The sequence below is a fragment of the Lynx rufus genome, unplaced genomic scaffold (genome assembly GCF_022079265.1).
Source record: "Lynx rufus isolate CCGP_SWC_20201006 ecotype Redwood Valley unplaced genomic scaffold, mLynRuf1.p SCAF_51, whole genome shotgun sequence".
Classification (NCBI taxonomy): domain Eukaryota; kingdom Metazoa; phylum Chordata; class Mammalia; order Carnivora; family Felidae; genus Lynx; species Lynx rufus.
In genome coordinates this window covers 113,831-135,419 of record NW_025814869.1, presented here as the reverse complement: position 1 = coordinate 135,419, position 21,589 = coordinate 113,831, and the positions used below count along the sequence as shown (strand labels likewise).

Genomic DNA, 21,589 nt, shown 5'->3' with positions numbered 1-21,589 from the left:
ATCCAGGAAGCTTGACCATGCAGCACAGACTTTGACTCCGCCCAATCACACACAAAGCTAGCCACCAACCTAAATCTAACTATCTTATCTGGGAGACTGGTCAGCCACTCTGCTGAAAAACAACACACAGTGGCTCTGCTCTAATAGTCCTCTCACCTAATGCAGTGCACAATCTGAAACACCACTTCAGCCAGGTAAAAGAACTGGTGGTCCCACTCAACCAGTGGCAAAGGTAGAGAGCCCAGCCAATGGTCTTGCCTGACAGTGGATTCCCACTTGGTGGCCTCTCCTGATCATGAAGCCCAGCATACCACGCTATCTAGCCACACAGTAAATCCAATCCTGGCAAAGGAGCACATCCTGTCTTTTGCCTAACCACAGAGGCATCTCAGCAGCCCTCGGAATAGTCAATGGATGTGCCCTGATGCAAGTCCAGCCTGTCCTCAGTGTTGGTGGTAACCCTGCCTGAGCAGACACACCAGAAGTAGCCCTAATCACCCATGGATGTTCTACGCTGGCCTGTTCAGAAACCTCATATACATGGACTGGTAAAAACCTTGCCACCAAAGTAAACTTGTAAACCTTGTATGAGCTCATCACTTTCAAATACGCAGGTCTCACACACAACAATAAAAGAACAAGGAACAAGGGGCATGTGCCAACACCACAGAAGTTTTTAATGAAGTTAAATGAAAACAGGAAAACTTACATAAATGGGAGAATCAACACAAATAGAGGAATGATTTTAAAACCAAACTAGAACACCTAGAGCTAACGAATGCAAGTACTGATTTGAAAAACTCAGCAGAGAGTTTAAACAACATATTCAATCAAGCATAAGAAAGAATCTGTGAGAGTCCTGGGAAGATGGCGGAGTAGGAGGATCCCCGGCTCACCTCATCCCAAAGACACACCAAGAAAACGGCCACATCAGTGGAACTAATCTGAAAATTACACAAAGACTGGCATCAATATTTTCCACACTTTATCACAGACGAGGCCAACGCAGAAAACACAGGAGAATGAAGACTTTATTAGGACCAAACCTCTGGTGAGACTAACCAAAAAATGGAAGAACACCATAAGCATGGAGAAGCAAGAAGAGTAGGCACATACTAGGCACCCACAGCACAGGAGACCTGCACTAGAAGATAACTCACTATAACCTGTAGCTTTGAAAACCACCGGGTCTTATGTATAGAGAAGGCTAATGAGTCCACCAGCAAACTTCTAGCACTAATACCTGAATCAGTAAAGTTACAAACTGTGAAATTAGTACACCAAAATCAGCTGCGTTTCTCTCTATCCAAGGAGGAATTGGGAAAACAATCCCTTTTACAGTTACACTGAAAATAATAAAATATCTGAGAATAAATTTAAACAAGGAGATGAAAGACCTGCACTGAAAACTAAAAGACACCAATGGAAAAAAAATGAATAAGATACAAATAAATGGAAAGAGATTCCATGCTCATGAGGGTACAAGAATTAACATTTTTAAAAATTATGTTTATTTATTTTTGTGTGTGAGAGGGAGAGAGACAGGGCGTGAGCAGGGGAGGGGCAGAGGGAGAGGGAGGCACAGATTCTGAAGCAGGCTCCAGGCTCCGAGCTGTGAGCACAGAGCTGGACCCGGGGCTCAAACTCATACACACCGCCAGATCACGACCTGAGCTGCAGTCAGATGCTTAACCGACTGAGCCACCCCGGTGCCCCAAGAATGAACATTTTTAGGATGTTCATACTAGTCAAGGCAATCTACCAAGTCATGCGATCCCCATCCAAATTCCAGTGGAACAACAACAGAAACAGTACAAGCCTAAAATACACACAGAACCAGAGAACCACTATGGTGATTACTTTCGAGGTTTCTCAGAAAATGAAAGGTAGTAGAACTTCCATATTCTACTTGTAAGTCTTTGGGGAAGGAGATGAACATTCAAACTAAAGAATATATGTGCCCTAAAGCATTATTTACATTAGCTAACAAAGGGAAACACTAAGCGTCCACCAATTCATGAATGGATAAAAAACTCTCTCACTCACACACACACACACACACACACACACACACACACACTCATGCCCACACACACCCACACACCCAATGAGAGAGGGCAGGCATATTATTCAGATATAAAAATGTAAGGGAATGCTGCTATTTGCAACAACATGCATGGAACCTGAGGACATTACGCCAACTGAAACAAGTCAGACAGAGAAAGACAAATACTATGTGATCTGATCTACACGTGGGTCCTAAAACAAAACCAACACAAATTCTGGTGGTGGCCAGAATCAGGGTTGGGGGAGCCAAGAATGGGTGACTGTGGTCAAACGGTACAAACTTCCACTTACTACATAAATAACTCCTGAGGATGTAATGTACTGTATCTTGACTACAGGTAATGACAAATAGTGTACCGTATCTTTGCCAGTGGATAAGGCAGAAGATCTTAAAAGTTCTCATCAGAAGACAAATAAAATTTGTGACTATGTGTGTTGATGGATGTTAACTAGACTTATTTTGATCACTTTCCATTGTGTACAGATATCTAATCATCAGGTTGTACAAGTTATAACATTTATATCTCAATAAAAAAAATGCTAGTAAGTAACTCAATGAGCAACTCAACACATGGTGCTTCTACATACTGCCTGCAAGAGATTCACGTTAGGTCCAAAATACAAACAGGTAGAGAAAAACAGGTAGAAAAGGATATTCCATACAAAACGTACCAAAAGACAAATGGGATGGCTATACTAACATCAGGACATTGTTAAGGAGGCAGTATTACCAAAGCGATCTACAGATTCAATGCGTCCCTATCAAATTACCAGGGGTGTCTTTTTTACAAAAGTGCAAAGATCCATTCTAAAATGATATGGAATCTCAAGGGACTAGAAGAGCCAAATACTGAAACAAAAACACAAAACAAAACAAAACAAAACAAGAAAACAGCTGAATGACTCACACCTCCTGACTTTAAAACTTAAAACAAAGCTACAATAATCAAAATGATGTGGTGTTGGGATGAAGACAAACATGAAGATTAATGAAAGAAAGAGCACAGAAATAATTTCTCAAACACATTTGCAAATGATTTTCCACAAAGGGTGCCGAGGCATTCGGAGGGCAAAAATCTGCCCCTGCAACAAAAGATGCTGAGGAACTAATACCCACACTAAACAAAAAAGAAGAAGAAGAAGAAACGGAAACAAGAATGAAGCTGGACATTTAACACCAAACGCAATACTTAACTCAGAATAGCTGAAAGTTCAAGTAACGTCAGGAAGAAGACAAGGATGTCCACTCTCACCACTTATCAATGATTAGTGTAATGCCTGGCCACAGAAATCAGACAAGAAAAAGACATGAGAGGCATCCACACTGGAAAAGAAGAAATTAAACTGTCACTGTTTGCAGATGACAGGTCCTATACATAGAAAATCCTAAAGACTCGACCAAAAAAATAAATAAGTAAATAGTATAAGTAATAAACTAATTAGGGAAAGTGGCAGGATACAAAATTAATACGCACATACCAGTAGTGAGTCTTTACAGTAATACGAAGTAGCAGAAAGAGAAATTAAGGAAGTAACACCATTTACGATCTTACCCAAAACATAACTAAGCAAATAACCCTGTGAATAAACTTAACCATGCAGGGTAAAACATCTCTACTTGAAAAACTGTCAAACACTGATATAATAAATTGACGATGACACAAAATGAATGGAAAGACATTCCCAAAGACATTCCATATTCATGGATTGGAAGACATTCATGCTAAAATGCCCATATTGCCCCAAACAATCTACACATTGAGTGCAATCCCATCCAACTACCAACAGTAGCCCTCACAGAACTAAAACAAATAATACCAAAATTGGTAGGAAACCCCAAAAGACCCTGAATAGACCAAAAAAAAAAAAATCCTAATAAATATTGATGTAGAAACAGGAGGCATCCCAATACCAGATTTCAGGATATAGTACAAAGCTGAAGTATTTAAAATATTTGGTACTGGCTCAAAACACACACACACACACACGCACGCACGCACGCACGCATGCACGCACACGCACAGATGAATAGGACAGAACAGAAACCCCAGAAATAGACCCACAAGTATGCAGCCAACTAATCTTCCACAAAGCAGGAAAGAATATTCAGGGGGGAAAAGAAAAACAAATGGCTCTGGGAAATCTGCACAGCAACGTGCAGAAGGGTGAACCTGGACCATTTTCTTCACCATACACAAAAATCAATTGAAACTGGACTGAGTGAGACCTGAAAGCATAACACTCCTAACAAGAGGACCCAGGCAGAAATGTCTCTGACATCTACCATAGCAACACTGCCTCGATGTCTCCTGAGGCAAGGAAAACATCAGCAAAACAAACTACTGAGATAATGACAAAATACAAGCTTCTGCACAGCGAAGGAACAGGAGACAATCTACTGGATGGGAGAAGAGGTGGGCAGATGACACATCTGATAACGGGTTAATACCTGAAATATATAAACAACTGATACAACTTGGGCGAACACAGCTTTCCTGAGGTCGACTCCTAGGAACACCCAGGAAATCGACCTGCAGTGTGTGTGTGTGGAGTGGCAGAACCATCTCCAGAGTCAGAGGGAGACAACATGGGAGGTGCGAGGTGCATGGAAGTGAACTGGGTGACAGAGAAATGGTGATGCCATGGAGGGAGGGAACCCTTTCCACAGAGAGACGAAACGAAGAGAAACAGAGGGGCGCTGAGTTCGCAAAAGAGGAAACCCTCTCTGACCACGGGACTGGGGGGCAAAAAATACACAAAAAGGGCCACAGGTGTTTCTTTGTTTGTTTGCTGTTTGTTTTGTTTTGTTTTTCAAACAGCATTTGGAACTCAAACTCAGGTTTTGGAAGGGTGTGACTTTCTCAGGAGCAGAGCTGTGGCTTCCGGGGGAAGAGAGAAATGGTCCCAGGGTACATAGCATGGTATAGAGATACCCGGGGTGCACTGGGAGAGAACATTCCTCTTCCTGGAGTACTTTTGGAACAGGGTATATTACTATCTCAAGGACGAAAGACCCTGCCAAGCCCCAGCACAAAGGCGTCCGTCAGCAGGGGACAGAGGTGCATCCAGAGGGAATATAACTTTTGCCGCTTTTAGCAATGCTACACCGTGGATTCCGCACACTGTGCAGGCGGGGGACTGATCATCAGGGGCAGGATTTCAGACAGTGTGGAGAGGCTCTAATCTACAGGAGGGAGTGGGGACCCATGTGAGACCAGGTCCATGAAGGCTTTGGGTTCTGAATCCCAGCCACACCCCCCAAAAAACCCAAAAAACAAAACAACAAAAAAACCCACACACACACAGAAGAGTTGTGGCACACTGTGAACAGACTGCCCTCGCTCTTCTGTTAGGACTATTTGAAGAGCAGGGAGTGGAAGATCCCCTGTCCATGAGGCAAGAGATTAGAGTGGTGCCATTGCCTGCCAGAACACAAACAGGGTCAGACTTTAGAGAGCAGCACAGCAGCCCCCAGCGGATGAGCGACCCGCTTAATGCAAAGCCTGCTGCTCCCTGCCTGTCAACTGAGAGGCAAGACTGATGCTGAGCGAGGCAGCAGGCTGGTCTTCCAGAAGACCAGCACCGACAGCACCCCACAAGCACCAAGTGTACTGAAAATCAAGTGTCCAAATGACACCCACAGTTCTGGTGGAAATAAGACCAGCCTTGCTTATTTATTTTATTTTTACTTTTTTCATTTAAACTCAGGTTCATAGTCTCTTGTTTATTTTTCATTTATTTTTCGCGTTTTGGGTCGGGCTTTTTCTTTTCTTTCTTCTCTTCACTTTCTCAGTCTTCTTTTGCCTTTTCTTATTGTACTGAAATATCGGGACAGTCATGTGAAAACAAATGATAAGCCATATCACATACACTTCGCATACAAGGCACTTAAGTTTACTCACCATATAGAAAACTCCTGTAGAGGCCAATGGCAGGACGCCCCGAGATGGGCCACTTTGGCACAAAGATTATTTCCAGTTAAAAACAGTCACAACCGAACAGACTCAGCAAAAGTTTGTTGTTGCTTTTTTAAAAATTTTTTAAATGTTTTTTTTCTTTTGAGAGAGACAGAGAGACAGAGAGACAGAGAGAGAGAGAGAGAGAGAGAGAGAGAGAGAGAGAGAGAGAGGCATGAGCTCGCGAGGGACAGAGAGAGGCAGACACAGAATCCAAAGCAGGCTCCAGGCTCTGAGCTGTCAACGCAGAGCTTGACGTGGGGCTCAGGCTCACAGCTGTGAGATCGTGACCCGAGCTGAAGTCAGTGGCTTAAGCAACTGAGCCACCCAGGCGTCCCAACTCAGCAAAAGTTTTTGACCCTCTTGTCTCCCTCAGCTGACTCAATACAACTTAGATGGAGGAGCTGCTCCTGGAAGGAGCAATCTGCACAGATAACTACATTATGATAAGAACGAGGGGTGGAAGACAGGGACTGAAGCAGGTAAAACAAGGAGCAATTCAGCAAAGCCTTTTTGTTAAAATTCCTATGCCCCATTGTCTGCAAACACTTTATCTACTCTCTATCTTTTTCCTGTGATTTGCACACCTTCCCTTTGAAAGCCCAGACTCCTACCTGCTTCTCCTTAGTGCAGAATGATGTGTGTCACATATATCCAGTCTTTCAATTTTGTGTTGGTGTGGAGTCCCCATGTATATGAAATTGAATTTGATGTTTTTTCCTGTTACTCTCCTCGTATCAATTTGATTCACAGTGCAGCTAGAAGGATCTGGAAGGGGACATGGAATTCCTTCCTCCCCAACAATGTTATGGAACTTCACTCAAACAGAAAAGAAAAGAAAAGGAAAAAAAAAAAAAAACCCACCCTAGAGGAGCGAAGATGGAGGTGTGGTAGGAGGACCCTAGGCTTGCTTTGTCCCTCGAACACAGCTAGATAACCATCAAATCATTCTGAGTACCCACGAAAATGACCTGAGGACTGACAGAAACAAACTCCACAAGTAGAGAGAGACAAGAGGCCACACGAAGAAAGGTAAGAAGTGCAGAGACATGGTTTGGGAGAGAAACAGATCGCAGGTGCTACAGAGTGCAGAGAACCCTAGTCACAAAGAAGGGTGAGAAAGAGGCACACTCAGGGGAAGACACAAGAACATTTCCCCAAAGGCACTCACTCCACAACGAGAGGGGGTGAATTTTGTGAGCTTTTGTAAACAGTGGGGTTCAAAGCCTGGAGTTTCACAGGTCCCCAGGATAGCTGGGATGGAGACCTGAGGACGGTGCCCTACTCCTGGAGAGAAGACAGGCAAACAACTTCTGGGCAGATGGCATGTTCTAAGGATCACCTCAGTGGGCAGGGAGAGACTGCTGGTTTGTTTTGGAACACATCTGTGAGGCGCGGCATTGCCTCCGTGGAGACAGAGGAGCTGGTGGGCACCATTTCCTCTGCTCCTGAGCGGAGGTGCAGAGACACATCCTGAGGGCAGCTAACCACAACACTGCATAGCAGGCTTGCTCCAAATCCCACACCCTTGTGGCTCTGGTGTGACTGCCCTTCTGTACCAAACCTGCATCTGTCGCAGCACAGCGAGAACCTTTCCCAGAGGACCGGTGCCAATCTCCCCAACACCAGGACCCTGAAGTTTGGAAGTTTAGAAGTCAGCAGAGCTGGCTGGGGTAAACCCCAAATGCACTGTGCTCCTCTGGGCCGGCAAGTAACCCGGAATAGACAGAAAGCAGCAATCTGAAAGACACCTAGACACATGAGGGGAAATTATTCACTCTTCTTGGGGGGGACTTCCCCGAGAGCATAAGCATGAACTCCTCTCTCCAGAAACAACGGACCTGGCTAGGTCCCATTTCTGTCCCCCCGCCCCCACCACAAGCCACTTGGGTAAACAGCACAGTGCCCACACAGTGGATGCCTGAGCTGCTAACACCGAGTCCTGCCCCCCTGCACTCTGCTGGCACCGCTTCTGTGCATACGAGCCAGTGCAGGGGGCCCCTCCCCCAGAAGACCAGCACACATCCCCCACACCCCACGTGTACCGACCATTGAGTTGTGCAGGACTTCAGTTCTAGTGGAACTAGCATCAGGTCTCTTTTACCATGCCTGCTTAAAAACTTACCCCACTCTGGCCAAGGACCCAACACTGTCCACTGCAGGTAAAGACAGCATCTGCAGATGACTGGCCTGAGGGATAGAGCAGCCACAGCAGAGCAGCAGAGCACACGAAGCATACACCACAGACATTCCCTGAGGCATGAAGTCCTGCACATTATATGACTGGTTCTTCATAAAGCCTTTAGTCTCAGGAACAGGAAACATTATCAGGCTTTTCTAACACAGAGAAGAAGACAGAGACCTAGACAAAGTGCCAAGAAGAAGGAATTCGTCCCCAAAGAAACAACAAGATAAGGTCGCAGCCAGAGATCGAACCCAAGCACATGTAAGTAACATGCCTGGTGGAGAATTTAAAGCAACAACCATAAGGATACTGGCTGGACTTGAGAGAACAATGGAAGACATCAGGGGCGCCTGGGTGGCTTAGTCGGTTAAACGTCCAACTTCGGCTCACGTGATGATCTCGTGCTCTGTGAGTTCCAGCCCGACGTCGGGCTCTGTGCTGACAGCTCAGAGCGTGGAGCCTGCTTTGGACTCTGTGTCTCCCTCTCTCTCTGCCCCTCCCTTGATCATGCGTGCTCTCTCTCTCTCTCTCCTCTCTCTCTCTCTCTCTCTCAAATAAAGAAGCAAATAAATAAGTAAGTAAGTAAATATATAAATAAACAAACAAACATCTACAATTTTTTTAGAAATTTTAGTAGAAGGGAGGAGGACATCAGGGAGGACACCTTGATGAAACAGTTATAACACAATCATTCAGAAATGAAAAAATAAAATAACAGCTTCATAACAGGCTAGATGGAAGGACCACAAGCCCGGAAGAAGCCGAGGAATGAACAAGTGATACAGAAGATAGAGTTACGGAAAATAATGAAGGTGACAGAGGAGAGAGAGAAAGAAGAATTGTGGTGATAGAGTTAGGGAACTCAGTGACTCCATCAAATGTAATAACATTCATATACTAGGAGTCCCAGAAGAAGAGAGGAAACAGAGGAGAGAACCTTTACTTGAGGAAACAACACATCACATGCAGTGACGGGGAAAAGACAGCGCGTCCACGACAGAACTCCCATCAAAATTAACAAAAGTAGGACAACACCAAGACGTACTGTAATTAGAGATACAAAAACATAGGGACAGAGAAAAAGCGTTAAAATCAGCAAGACAGGGGTGCCTGGGTGAGTTAGTCCGTAGAGCGTCCAACTTTGATTTTGGCCCAGCTCATGATCCCCGTGCTGCCTGGCCTCACTATTCTGTGAGGGCTGCCTGAACAGCGGGGGATGTGAGAGTCCCCAGTGGAGGGATGAGAGGTTGCAGTGGCGCCATTTCCCCTCCAGCACCAACACGGTGGGACTTCAGAGAGCGGTACTGCCACTGCCAGTGGAGGCAGGACCCGCTGACACCCCACCCTGTCCATCCGTGCCTGGCAACTACTTATTTACTGGGGAAGGAAACAGGCATTCAGGTCCAAAAGGCACAGAGAACTCCCCTCAGGATCAACAAAAGCAGGTCAACACCATGACATATCATAGGGAAACTTGCAAAATATAAGGATAAAGAGAGCATTCTGGCAGACAGGAGTTAAGATGGCAGGGCAGCATGGAGACCCTGAGTTTGTCTCATCCCTGAAACGCAGGTAGATCAGCATCAAACCATTGTAAACACCTGGGAAAATTGGTCTGAGGATTAATGAAACAATCTGCATACCTTGAGCCTCAGAACTTGGCAGGTCTGTGGCGCAAAGAAGTAAACCGGGGTAGAGAAAAGCCATGGAGGGCAGGGAGCCATTTTTGCAGAGAGCAGAGAGGGAAAGAGAAAGGGGGGGAGGGGGGGCCGTCGGGAGCGTGCAAGAGAAGAACTCTCCCTGAAAGTAGCTGGAGAGAGAGAGAGAGAGAGAGAAAGGGTGAAAACACTCAAAGAGGACTGGACAAGAAATCTGTTCCCTACCACCACTGATGGGGGAAAAGGAGAGCATTTCAATAGCACAGGATTCTGTTAACAGTGGAGCACGAGTCTGAAGTGTCAGAGCTCAGTACCTGGTGGTGCTCTGGTGACAAAGTAGGGAGAATCTCCCAGGAGCAGGCAGCGTGGCCTGCGGGGTCCACGTGCCACATGGGGAGAAGCAATTTCCCTGCGTGGAGAGAATCTGGTAGAGGCCATATGGCCTCCCCACGGGAAAAGACCCCACAGGCCCAGGAGAGCTGCCTCGTTTGCTGGTATTGAGACAAAGACGCCAGAGTGCGGAGAAACCTGGCCCCAGCTGCGTGCTGTGATCTGAACCTTGGAGGGTGTGCTCGCGCACAACTGTTTTCTGGGACAGGTCGTCACCTGTCCATTGCTCCCAGATAACTGGCGTGTGTCCAATCCGGGGAAACCTCTGAAGCCTGGGGTTCTGAGACACAGTCCCATCGGAGATACAACTCTGGAGGGAAGTGCTGCCTGGCCAGCGGACAGCCTGCACACAGACAGTGTGGAGGCAGGGAGTGGACAGAGGCCTGAGACAAAGGAGGGGTGCTTGCTCACGTGAGGGTACAAAATTCCCATTCCAGAGACTGGAGAGCTGAGTGAAGTCATTTTCTTCTCTAGCGTGCGCCCCCTCACACACACACTGATCAACGCTAGTGAGCTAAGCAGCGCCACCAAGCGGAAAACAAAGTCCACCCCCGCCCCGAGCCTGACCAACCTGTGTCCTCCAGACACATCTCCCAGAAGACCACAACAAATCCCTCCACCTGTCAAGTCTGTGGACTATAGCCTACTGCAAAATTTCAGTTCTAGGGAAAAGTGGAGGCAACCCCACTCGGATTTCATTCCGTACGCTGCTTCGTCTGTTCATTCTCTTTGCTTCTGTTTTTCTGATGTGTTCTGTTCTCTTTTGTTATGTTGGTTCTTTTTTCTTGCACACAGAAGGAACAGTTGTTTTTTTTTTTTTTAATTTTTTAAAGTTTAAAAAATTTATTTTGTTTTCTTTAACGGTTTTATTCTACTTTACTATTTAAATTCTTTTTAATGTGTTCATTTTTAAAGCTCTTTTTCCTTTCTCTTTAGTCCCTTTTCTATCAAGCATCTCTTAACATGCAGACAGATGCATACCTAGGATCTAGCTTCCTTTAAATGATATTTTTGTTTTGTTTTTAATATTTTACTTTTAACTCTTTAAGTTATTAATTTATTTCCCCCTCCAACATGACAGAATTCACCCAAAATGAAACGAGAAGAAATGACACCTAAGATGTAATCAACACAGATACATGTAAGATGTCTGAACTAGAATTCAAAGCCACAATTATAAGACTACTAGCTGGGGTTGCAAACAGCACAGAAGACACCAGAGGAACACTTTCTGCAGAGATAAAAGAACTAAAAGCTAATCAGGCCAAAATAAAAAATCCTATACCGAGATGCCATCAGGAATGGCTGTCATGACGGCAAGGATGGAGAAAGCAGAGCAGCAATTCAGTGATATAGACCGTAAGATTATGGAAAATAATGGAGCAGCAAAAGAGGGAGGAAACAAATGCAAAAGATCACGATACAAGACTTAGGTGACTCAACAACTTGTTAAAGAGGAATGACATTCATATCCTAGAAGTTCAAGAGGAGGAATAGAGAAAACAAGGGGCAGAAGGTTTATGTGAGCAAATTATAGCAGACAACTTTCCCAATCCGGGGAAGGGCACAGACATCAAAGTCAAGGAGCACAGAGAACTCCCATTAGATTCAATGCAAAATAACCAACTCCAAGGCATATCATAGTCAAATTCACAAAACACACAGACAAGGGAAGAATAATGGAAACAGCAATGGCAAAAAGAGTTCTTCACCTACACGAGGAAGCAGGCCAGGATTACAGCATATCTGTCCACAGGAACTTGGCCAGCTACAAAGGACAGGCAGGACACATTCACCGTGCTGAATCAGAAAAATCACGCAACCAAGAATGCTTTATTATCCAGAACTGGTGTCATTCAGAATGGAAGGAGGGATAGAGTATTCCGGACAAGCCAAAACTAAAGGAATTTGTGGCCACTAAACGGGCCCTGCAAGGAGTCTCTAGGAGGACTCTGTGAGTGCAGAAAGAAACAAAACAGAACAGAATGTAAAAGAAAACAAACCAACCAACCAACCAACCAACCAACCAACCAACCAACCACAAAACAGATCAAAAGCAACCAAAACCTAGAAAGGGCAAGAGAATTCACCAAAAAGACCACCTCCACAATGGCACTAAATTCATGTCTAAAGGTAACGGACCCAATGCTGCAATCAAAAGGTTAAGGTAACCACTCTAAAGGTAAATGGACCCAATGCTCCAATCAAAAGACCTAGGGCATCAGAACGGATTTCAAAACAAGGTCCATCCAAATGCTGCCTACACAACACTCATTTCAGACTACAGACACTTGCAGATTGACAATGAGGGGATAGAGAACCACCTATCATGCTACTGGACATCAACAGAATGCTGGAGTGGCCACACCTGTATCAGACAAACTAATCAGACCAAATAATTAAGGGGTCTACCCATCAAGAAGATCCAGCAATCGTAAATAGTTACTACGTCTCCAAGTGGGACCACTCAAACATATAAGCCAATTAAGAACAAAGAAAATCATTGATACTAATACCATAACTGTAGGGGACTTAAATACCCCACTACAACAACGGACAGATCATCTAAACACAAAATCAGCAAGGATACAATGGCTTTGAATGACAGGCTGGACCAGATGGACTTAGCAGATACATTCAGAACATTTCATCCTAAAGCAGAAGAATACACATTCTTCTTGAGTGCACCTGGAACATTCTCCAGAACAGATCACATACTGGGTCTCAAGTCAGCCCTCAACATGTGCCAAAAAGATCGAGCTCATACCATCCATACTTTCAGACCACAAGGCTATGAAACTTGTAATCAACCACAAGAAAAAAGTTGGACAGCCCTCAGAAAGATGGAGGTTAAAGAATATCCTACTAAAGAATAAATGGGCTAACCAAGAAATTTACGAAACGATAAAGAAATACAGGGAAGCCAATGAAAATGAAAACACGGCAGTCCAAAGCCTTTGGGAGGCAGCAAAGGCAGACCTGAGAGGTTTGCAAATCAGGCATATCTCGAGAAGCAAGAAAGTCCCCAAATACACAATCAAAACTTGGCCCCGAGGGCGCTGGAAAAAAGAACGCTGAATAAAGCCCAAAACCAGAGGAAGAAGGCAAATAATACAGATTAGAGCAGAAATCAATGATATCGACTGATCAACGGACCAGTAGAACAGATCAACGAAACTAGGAGCTGGTTCTCTCAAAGAATTTAACAAAACTAATAAACCCTAGACAAAAATAAAAAATAAAAAGGAAAGGACTCAAAAAATAAAATCAGGAATAAAATAAGAGAGATGACCATCAGTACTTCAGAAACAATGATAAGAGAATATTATGAGCAGTGATATGCCAACAAATTGGGCAATCTGGAAAAAATGGACAGACTCCTAGAAACATGGAAACTACCAAAACTGAAACCAAAGATATAGACAATTTGAACAGACCCATAACCAGTAAGGAAACTGAATCGTAGTCAAAACTCTCACAACAAAAACATTCCAGGGCCGGATGGCTTCCCACAGGAATTCTACCAAACAGTTAAAGAAGAGTTAATACCTCTTCTTTCAAAGCTGTTCCAAAAAGTAGGAACGGAAGGAAAACTTCCAAATTCATTCCATGAGGCCAGCATTCCCCTGAAAAATGCTGTTTCGAAGGTGCAGATGCACCCAAATGTTTATAGCAGCAGCACTCTCAACAACTGCCTATCTAGGGGAAGAGCCCAGCTGTCTTTCGACTGATGAATGGATAAAGAAGAGGTAGTGTATTCATGCAATGGAATATTACTTGGCAATCAAAAAGAATGAAATCCTGGATGGAAGTGGAGTGTACTACGCCAAGCGAAATAAGTCAGTCAGAGACAGACAAATACCACACAACTTCACTCATATGTGGAATCCAAGAAACAAAACGGATGGACGTAGTGGAAGGCAAGGAAAAAGAAGGTAAAAACACAACGGGGACACATAAGAGACTCTTAAATACACAGAAGCAACTAAGGATTACCCGAGGGAGGAGCACGGGGGGATGGACTAAACTTAGCGTGATGGACGTTAAGGAGGACACTTGTTGGGATGAGTACACCTGGGTGTTACAGAGAAGTGATGGACCCATTGTGACCCTCTATGTAACTTGACTTTAAATAAAAGTTAACAAAAAAAGAGAGACAACAAATTCTGAAAACAGCTAGGGATGAAAAAGGTCCTTACCCTACAAGGCTTGAAGTTAGCAGCAGACCTGCCGTCAGAAACTTGGCAGCTCTGAGGAGAGTAACAGGAAATACTCACTGTGCTGAATGGGAAAAATGTGCAACCGAGAATTGTTTATCGAGCACCAGCAAGGCTGTCACTCAGAACAGAAGGAGGGTTAAAGACTTTCCCAGACAGACAAAAACTAAAGCAGTTCGTGACCCCCTACACTACCAGGCAGAAAATTTTTAAGGGGACCCCCTGAGTGGGAGATTAAAAAAAGAAGATAAAAGTCCTGAGCAACAAACACGGCAAAGGACCAGGTCACCTGAAACAGCAACTCTACAGGTTAACACGATGGCACTAAAATCATATCTTTCGACAATCATTTTGAATACAAACGGACTAAATGCTCCATTCAAAAGGCACAGGGTATCAGAAGGGCTAAGAACTGATACAACTCAACACCAACCCTCCCCCCGCAATTATGCATTCAAAAATGGGCAGAGTGCTTGTTCAGATTTTCTTTTTTCCCCAAAAACACATGCAGATGGCCAACAGACACATGAGAAGACGTTCAAACTCACTCATCTTCAAGGAAGTGAAAATCAACACAATGAGATTAGGGGCTGATACGTGTCCAAAAGGCTGAAATCCAAAACATAAGAAACGACACGTGTTGGTCAGAACATGGAGGAAAAGAACACTCTTGCAGTGCTGGTGGGAATCCAAACTGGTACAGTCATACTCTTTGGAAAGAGTATGGAGCTTCCTCAAACACATTAAAAACAGGATTACCATGTGAGTTGGTCATCCGACGACCTTTTGGAGGTATTTACCGCCAAAGAAAGAAAATGAAACCTTAATTCGAAAAGATACATGTCCCGATGTTTATGGCCACACTGTTTATGAGAGCAACCTAACACAAATGGATAAGAAAAACATGCACCTGCACAATGGGAAATTACAGAAAAGGAAGAAAGAAAATGAAACCTTAAGTCGAAAAGATACATGTCCCGATGTTTATGGCCACATTATTTATGAGAGCAACCTAAGACAAATGGATAAGAAAAACATGCACCTGCACAATGGAAAATTACAGAAAAGGAAGAGATCATGCCATCTGCAACAACACGGTAGGACCTGGAGGGTGTACTGCTCATTGACAAGAAGTCAGACTGAGAAAGGCAAATAGAAATGATTTCACTCCTAAGGGGAATCAAAAATAAAACAATGAAATAAGCAAAGAAAAAGCAGAATCAGACCCATACACAGAGAAGAAACTGATGGTTGCCAGAGGGGAGGAAGCGGCAGAATGGACAAAACGGGTGGAAGGGAGAGGGAGATACAGGCCTCCAGTTATGGAACGAGTCAGTCTCAAGAATCAAAGGCACAGTATTCGGAGCACAGTCAATGATGTAACAGCGATGTAATGGGACAGACGGAGCTAGTGATGTTGTAATAGCGATGTAATGGGATAGATGGAGGTATCCTGGCACGCTTGTGGTGAGCATAACCTGATGTATAAATGTGTCAAATTCGCTATGTTGTACATCTGAATCCCATGTTGCAACCACACACAAATTTTGAGAAAGAAAGAAGGAAAGGAGGCAGGGAGGCAGGGAGGCAGGGAGGGAGGCAGGGAGGCAGGGAGGCAGGGAGGCAGGGAGGGAGGCAGGGAGGCAGGCAGGGAGGCAGGGAGGGAGGCAGGGAGGCAGGCAGGGAGGCAGGGAGGCAGGGAGGGAGGCAGGGAGGGAGGCAGGGAGGCAGGCAGGGAGGCAGGGAGGGAGGCAGGGAGGCAGGGAGGGAGGCAGGGAGGCAGGGAGGGAGGCAGGGAGGGAGGGAGGCAGGGAGGGAGGGAGGGAGGGAGGGAGGGAGGGAGGGAGGGAGGGAGGGAGGGAGGAAGGAAGGAAGGAAGGAAGGAAGGAAGGAAGGAAGGAAGGAAGGAAGGAAGGAAGGAAGGAAGGAAGGAAGGAAGGAAGGAAGGATGGGAGAGAGAAAAGAAAAAAATGAAAGAAGAACAGGAAAAAAAAGAAGAGAAAAGAGAAGAGAAGAAAAGCCAAGCCAAGCCAAGCCAAGCCAAGCAAAGAGAAGAAAAGAAACAGAAAACCAAGGCAAGTATTTGGAAAAATCTTAAAACGTATCCCAAATATCTCTTGGGGGGAAAAAAAATGGATCCCGATTTACATGTCAGACCTAAACCTGTAAATGTCTTAGAAGAAAACTTGGGGAAATGCTTCATGCCATTGTATTTGCCAGGGATTCTTGGACTGACACCAAAAGCACAGAAGGGAAAAAAAAATTAGCTTGACTTCATGAAAATTGAATATGTTGTGCATCAGAGAATACCATTAAGGGAGTGAAAAGGCAAGTGACAGAACGGAAGAAAGTATGGTGAAATTACGTATCATAAGATATTAACATCCACAACTTATAGGCAGTTCCTAAAGCACAAGAACAAAATAACAACCCAATTTAAAGATGGGCAAAAGACCTGAATAGACATGTCTCCAGAGCTGACCAACACATCGCCAATAAGCACATAAGAGATGCACACTATCACTAATCATTACGGAAAGCAAACAAAACCACAGAGTAAGACACCATCTCACACCATTACGAGGGCTCTTATTAAACAAACAGAAAACAACAAATATTGGCAAGGCTGTGGCCTACTGGGATCTACTCTGGAGAAAGTTCCTTGAGCACTTGAAAGAAGGTGTGTTCTGTTGCTTTGGGATGGAATGTTCTGTATATAGCTTTTAAGTCTGCCTGTTCTATTGTGTTGTTTAAGGTCAATATTCCCTTACTGATTTTCTGTCTGGATGATTGGTCCATCGATGTAAATAGGGTATGAAAGCCCCCTACTGTCATTGTATACTTATCTATTTCTCCCTTCAGGTCTGTCAATGTTTGTGTTCTGTATGTGGGCGCTCCTATGTTGGGTCCATAGATATATAAACATGTTATGTCCTTTGCTGGACTGACGGATTTTTCATTATGATATGCCCTTCTTTGTTCTTACACAGTTGTTATTTGTAAGGTTATTTTGTCTGATGTGACCGTAGGTACCCCAGCTCTGTTTTGGTTTTCATAAGCATGGGATGTGTTTTCCCGTACCTTCACTTGTGGTCTGTGTGCATCCTTCCATCTTAAGTCATTCTCTCACAGGCAGCATATAGATGACTGTTGTTTTCCAAGTCCATTCAATCACTATGTTTTTTTGATTAAACAATTTAGTCCTTTTACACTTGGAGTAGTTATGGATAGGTCTGTACTCGCTGCCAGCTGTTTTGTAGTTACTCTGTTTCTTTTCTTCTTCTCCAGCTCTCTGGGGTTTGAGGAGTTTCTTAAGTGGTATGCTTACATTCCTTTCTCAACGTCTTTTGGTTATCTACCACAGGTTTTTGTCTTGTGATTACCAAGAGGCTCCCGCGTAACATCGTGCGTGTGTGTGTGTCTATTTTGTGTTGTAACAACTTAAGTTAGGACGCATTCTAAAGCTCTACATTTTAATTCTTTGCTCATGTTTCGGGATGTTATGGCACATTCAAAAAAAAAACCTTCTATCGTGTGTATTCTCTCCGTGATTATTGTAGTTACGGTTAGTTTTACCACTTTTCCCTTTTAACTTTCCAGCGAGGTTTAAAGTGATCAAGCCCCTGCCTTTATAGCCTTTCACCGTGAGCAGTATGATTTATACTTCCACGTTGTATTGCTGATTGGTGTCCTTTCTTTCCAGTTTGAAGGACTTCCTTTTACAGTTTTAGATTTCACGTCTCCAGGGTATTCTTTACCTGTCCTTCAATTCTGAATAATAGCGTTAGCCTGGTGGGTATTCTTAGTTAGAATACCCACAAGTGTTTTGTTTGTTTCCTTTCAGAACTTTGAGTATATCATGCCACTGACTCTGGCCTGCAGAGTTTCTGCTGAAATACCTGCTGATAGGCTAACAGGGTTCCCTTGTATGTAAATTGGGTTGGTTTGGTTTTGGTTTTGGTTTTGTTCCCTTGCTGCTTTATAATAATCTTTGTCTTCAACTTTTAACGTTTTAAGTACAGTGTGTCTCAGTGTGGATGTCTTTGGGTTCATAATATTTGGAACTGTGCTTCCTGAATCTCAAGGTCTGTGCTTCCTGGATCTCAAGGTCTGTTTCCTTCCCCGGGTTAGGGAGGTTTTCAGCTATTTTTTTAAGTAAATTTTCTTCCTCTTTCTCTCTTGGTTCTCCACTTGATGTTGTCCTGTAAGTCCCTTTAGCTATCTTCACTTTTTTCCCATTTTCTTTTTGCTCTCTGATGGTGAGCTCCACTGCTTTTGCTACAAAGTTTACCGACCCTTTCTTCTACCTCACTTGGTCTGCTGTTGAAACTCTCTGGTGTATTTTTCAGTTCAGTTAATTGCATTCCACTGCTCGACCACTTCTCTTTGGCTTTTTTTCTTTTTTCTTTTCTTTTGTATTTTCGATCTCTTTGTTAAAGTGCTCACTGTTCTCATCCATGCTTCTCTCAGGTTTGGTGAGCACCTTCACGACCACCACTTGGGACACTTAACAGAGAAATTACCTATTCTGTTTCATTAAGGCTTTGTTTGTTGGTTGGTTGGTTGGTTGGTTGGTTGGTTGGTTGGTTTTCCCGAGGTTGTATCTTGGTGTTTCTGTTGGAACACATTCCACTCTTTCTTCATTTTTCTGGACTCTCTGTGTCTGTTTCTATGCAACAGTTGAAGCAGTCACCCCTCCCAGTTTTGAGGGGATGCCTTGGGTAAGAGGAACCGTGGAGTTCAGCAATGCCCTAGGTCTTGGTTGTCTCTCAAACCTTCAGGATTGTCAGTGGCCTATTTTGCCCTTCATAGACACACATGTTCAGTGTGCCAAGGCCTGTTGGGGTCCCAATGTAGGCGGATCTCAGTGAGCACTGAGATCTGTACTAGTTGGAGTACAGCCCCAGGTTAACACATTTTAAAATACGCAAATATATGGAGTTCTGTAGGACCAGAAGCAGAAGCTTCCATCCGGCTGTTTCCCAGAGCAGATGTGTAGCTCTTGCCTTTCCGGACGTGGCAATCCCCAACAACTCTGATTGCTGCCATCTTTGCATCTGGACCGTTTGTAGGCCATTCAGAGACGCTCCAGGCCATTCCTGAAAATTCTCCACAATTTTCAGAAGGTGCCAGGTCGCTAAGTGGGGTATACTTGTGCCACCTGGAGCGGTCGTAAGTACAACTGTTCCAGCTCTATACTTAGACTCAGTTATTCAGAAAAGAGTAATGTGTATGCTACGGAGCAGATGCTTTCAAACAGATGTGAATGGACAAAATTCATCACTGGTAATTCACACAGACACTTCACAACCCACGAGAATTTCCGCATTTACCTCGGAACCAACAATTCTAAAACATTCCTGCCACGATTCTTCAAAATGTCCTATCCCATTCTTCACTTTTTTTTTTTTTAACATGTATGTATTATTGAGAGACAGACAGAGACAGAGACAGAGCATGAGCATGGGAGGGACGGAGAGAGGGGGAGACATAGAACCCGAACCAGACTCCAGGCTCTGAGCTGTCAGCACAGAGCCCGACGCGGGGCTCGAACCCACGAACCGTGAGATCATGACCTGAGCCGAAGTCAGACGCCCAACCGACTGAGCCACCCAGGTGCACCGCCCCCTGCATTCTTCACTTTTAAAATGATGGCAGGGTTTCCTTGTTGAGAATGTTTCCATATACCCAAGGTGAATGCTACTTGAAATAACATGGGCCACAGACCAGAACAAACTCTTCATACAAGTCAGTTTCTTTGGAAGACGCAAAAAAAAATAGAAAATTAAAAAAATAAATAAAAATAAAAATCCAGTGCCTGGCTTATAGTGGATGCTAAGGAAATATTTTCCTGAGAAATAGTACTGTTTTACTACACTACTTCACAAAACTCACAACTTCAGTCAAATGGTTAAACACTTTTGAATCTAACCGTGTTTCATGTCTACAATTTCTTGATCTACATATAGAAAATCATATCCTCACAACTGTCAGGCATCTAAACGTATGATGGAAATGCTGACCTAGGAATGCCAGAGCTGACTGAGTTTTAGGAAAGCTATTCCACATCCCAGAAACTAGTAAAATGCTGTATATAAGCATACCATAAAATGAGGCCATACAATCAACCTAAGTCTCAAGAAATTAGATGCTTACCCTCAGTTTTGTAATGAAAAACAACTTTACATTTAAAACCATATCAAAATCATATCTCAAAAGCTTATCTGGCACATGCACCTTTCGTTATATTTCATACGGGCTTTGCACCCTTAATACTCACAAGATCAGCATATGTCTTACAGAGAGCTGCCAGCTTCTCCTCTGGAGTTGAAAGAGTGTTTAAGGCTTGCATCAATAGTAACACTTCTTTTCCTGATGGTCCATAAAGGAAAGGAGAAAAAAAAAAAGTACCAGAAGGATAAAATTAGTCAATTCTACATAAAACTTATGTTCAGCTATCCAGATTATGATTTAAGGGGACATTAGATATAGGCTCACCAGTAAATCAGTGAAACTATTTTCACATTCTTAATTAGAAGGGGTCAGCCTCCTCCCTGCCCCACATCGCTTCACTTAATAACTAACACTACTCGTGGTCAGCTATTTGGCACTGACACTGTAAGAACGCCACTGAATGAAAGTGTAAAAATACTCTAACTTAGCCACTGGTTCCAAATTAAGACATTTTACAAAGGGTAGGAATGTCTTCAAACGCTTTCTGCTAGCCAAGTACAAGTATTCAAGGGAGTTTAAGACTACCTAAAGCGCACATAATCCACAGGGACACACACCTTTTCCAGTGACCAATGTGACTTATGACTGTTTCCTGGTGATTTACCAAGGATACTCTGGGTGCTAATCAAGATTAGGGCCAAGAAAAAGAAGTGAAAAAAAATAGCTCTTTCCTTGGGATACTTTAATAACTGTGCCAGGGATGGGGCGCCTGGGTGGCTCAGTCGGTTGAGCGTCTGACTTCGGCTCAGGTCATGATCTCGCGGTCCGTGAGTTCGAGCCCCGCGTCGGGCTCTGTGCTGACAGCTCAGAGCCTGGAGCCTGCTTGGGATTCTGTGTCTCCCTCTCTCTCTGCCCCTCCCCTGCTCGTGCTCTGTCTCTCTG

General features: G+C 44.0%; 1 protein-coding gene across 4 annotated transcripts in view; it reads right to left on the bottom strand.

Moving 5' to 3' along the window:
• LOC124527579 (gamma-taxilin-like) overlaps window positions 1-21,589 on the bottom strand; it is a 697,565-nt gene that overhangs the window by 652,301 nt on the left and 23,675 nt on the right. For all 4 annotated transcript variants that reach the window (XM_047100674.1, XM_047100673.1, XM_047100675.1 and 1 more), the window contains exon 3: window positions 20,754-20,845. In XM_047100674.1, coding sequence (XP_046956630.1) covers window positions 20,754-20,845 — 92 coding nt within the window. The remainder of the gene's footprint in view (window positions 1-20,753; window positions 20,846-21,589) is intronic.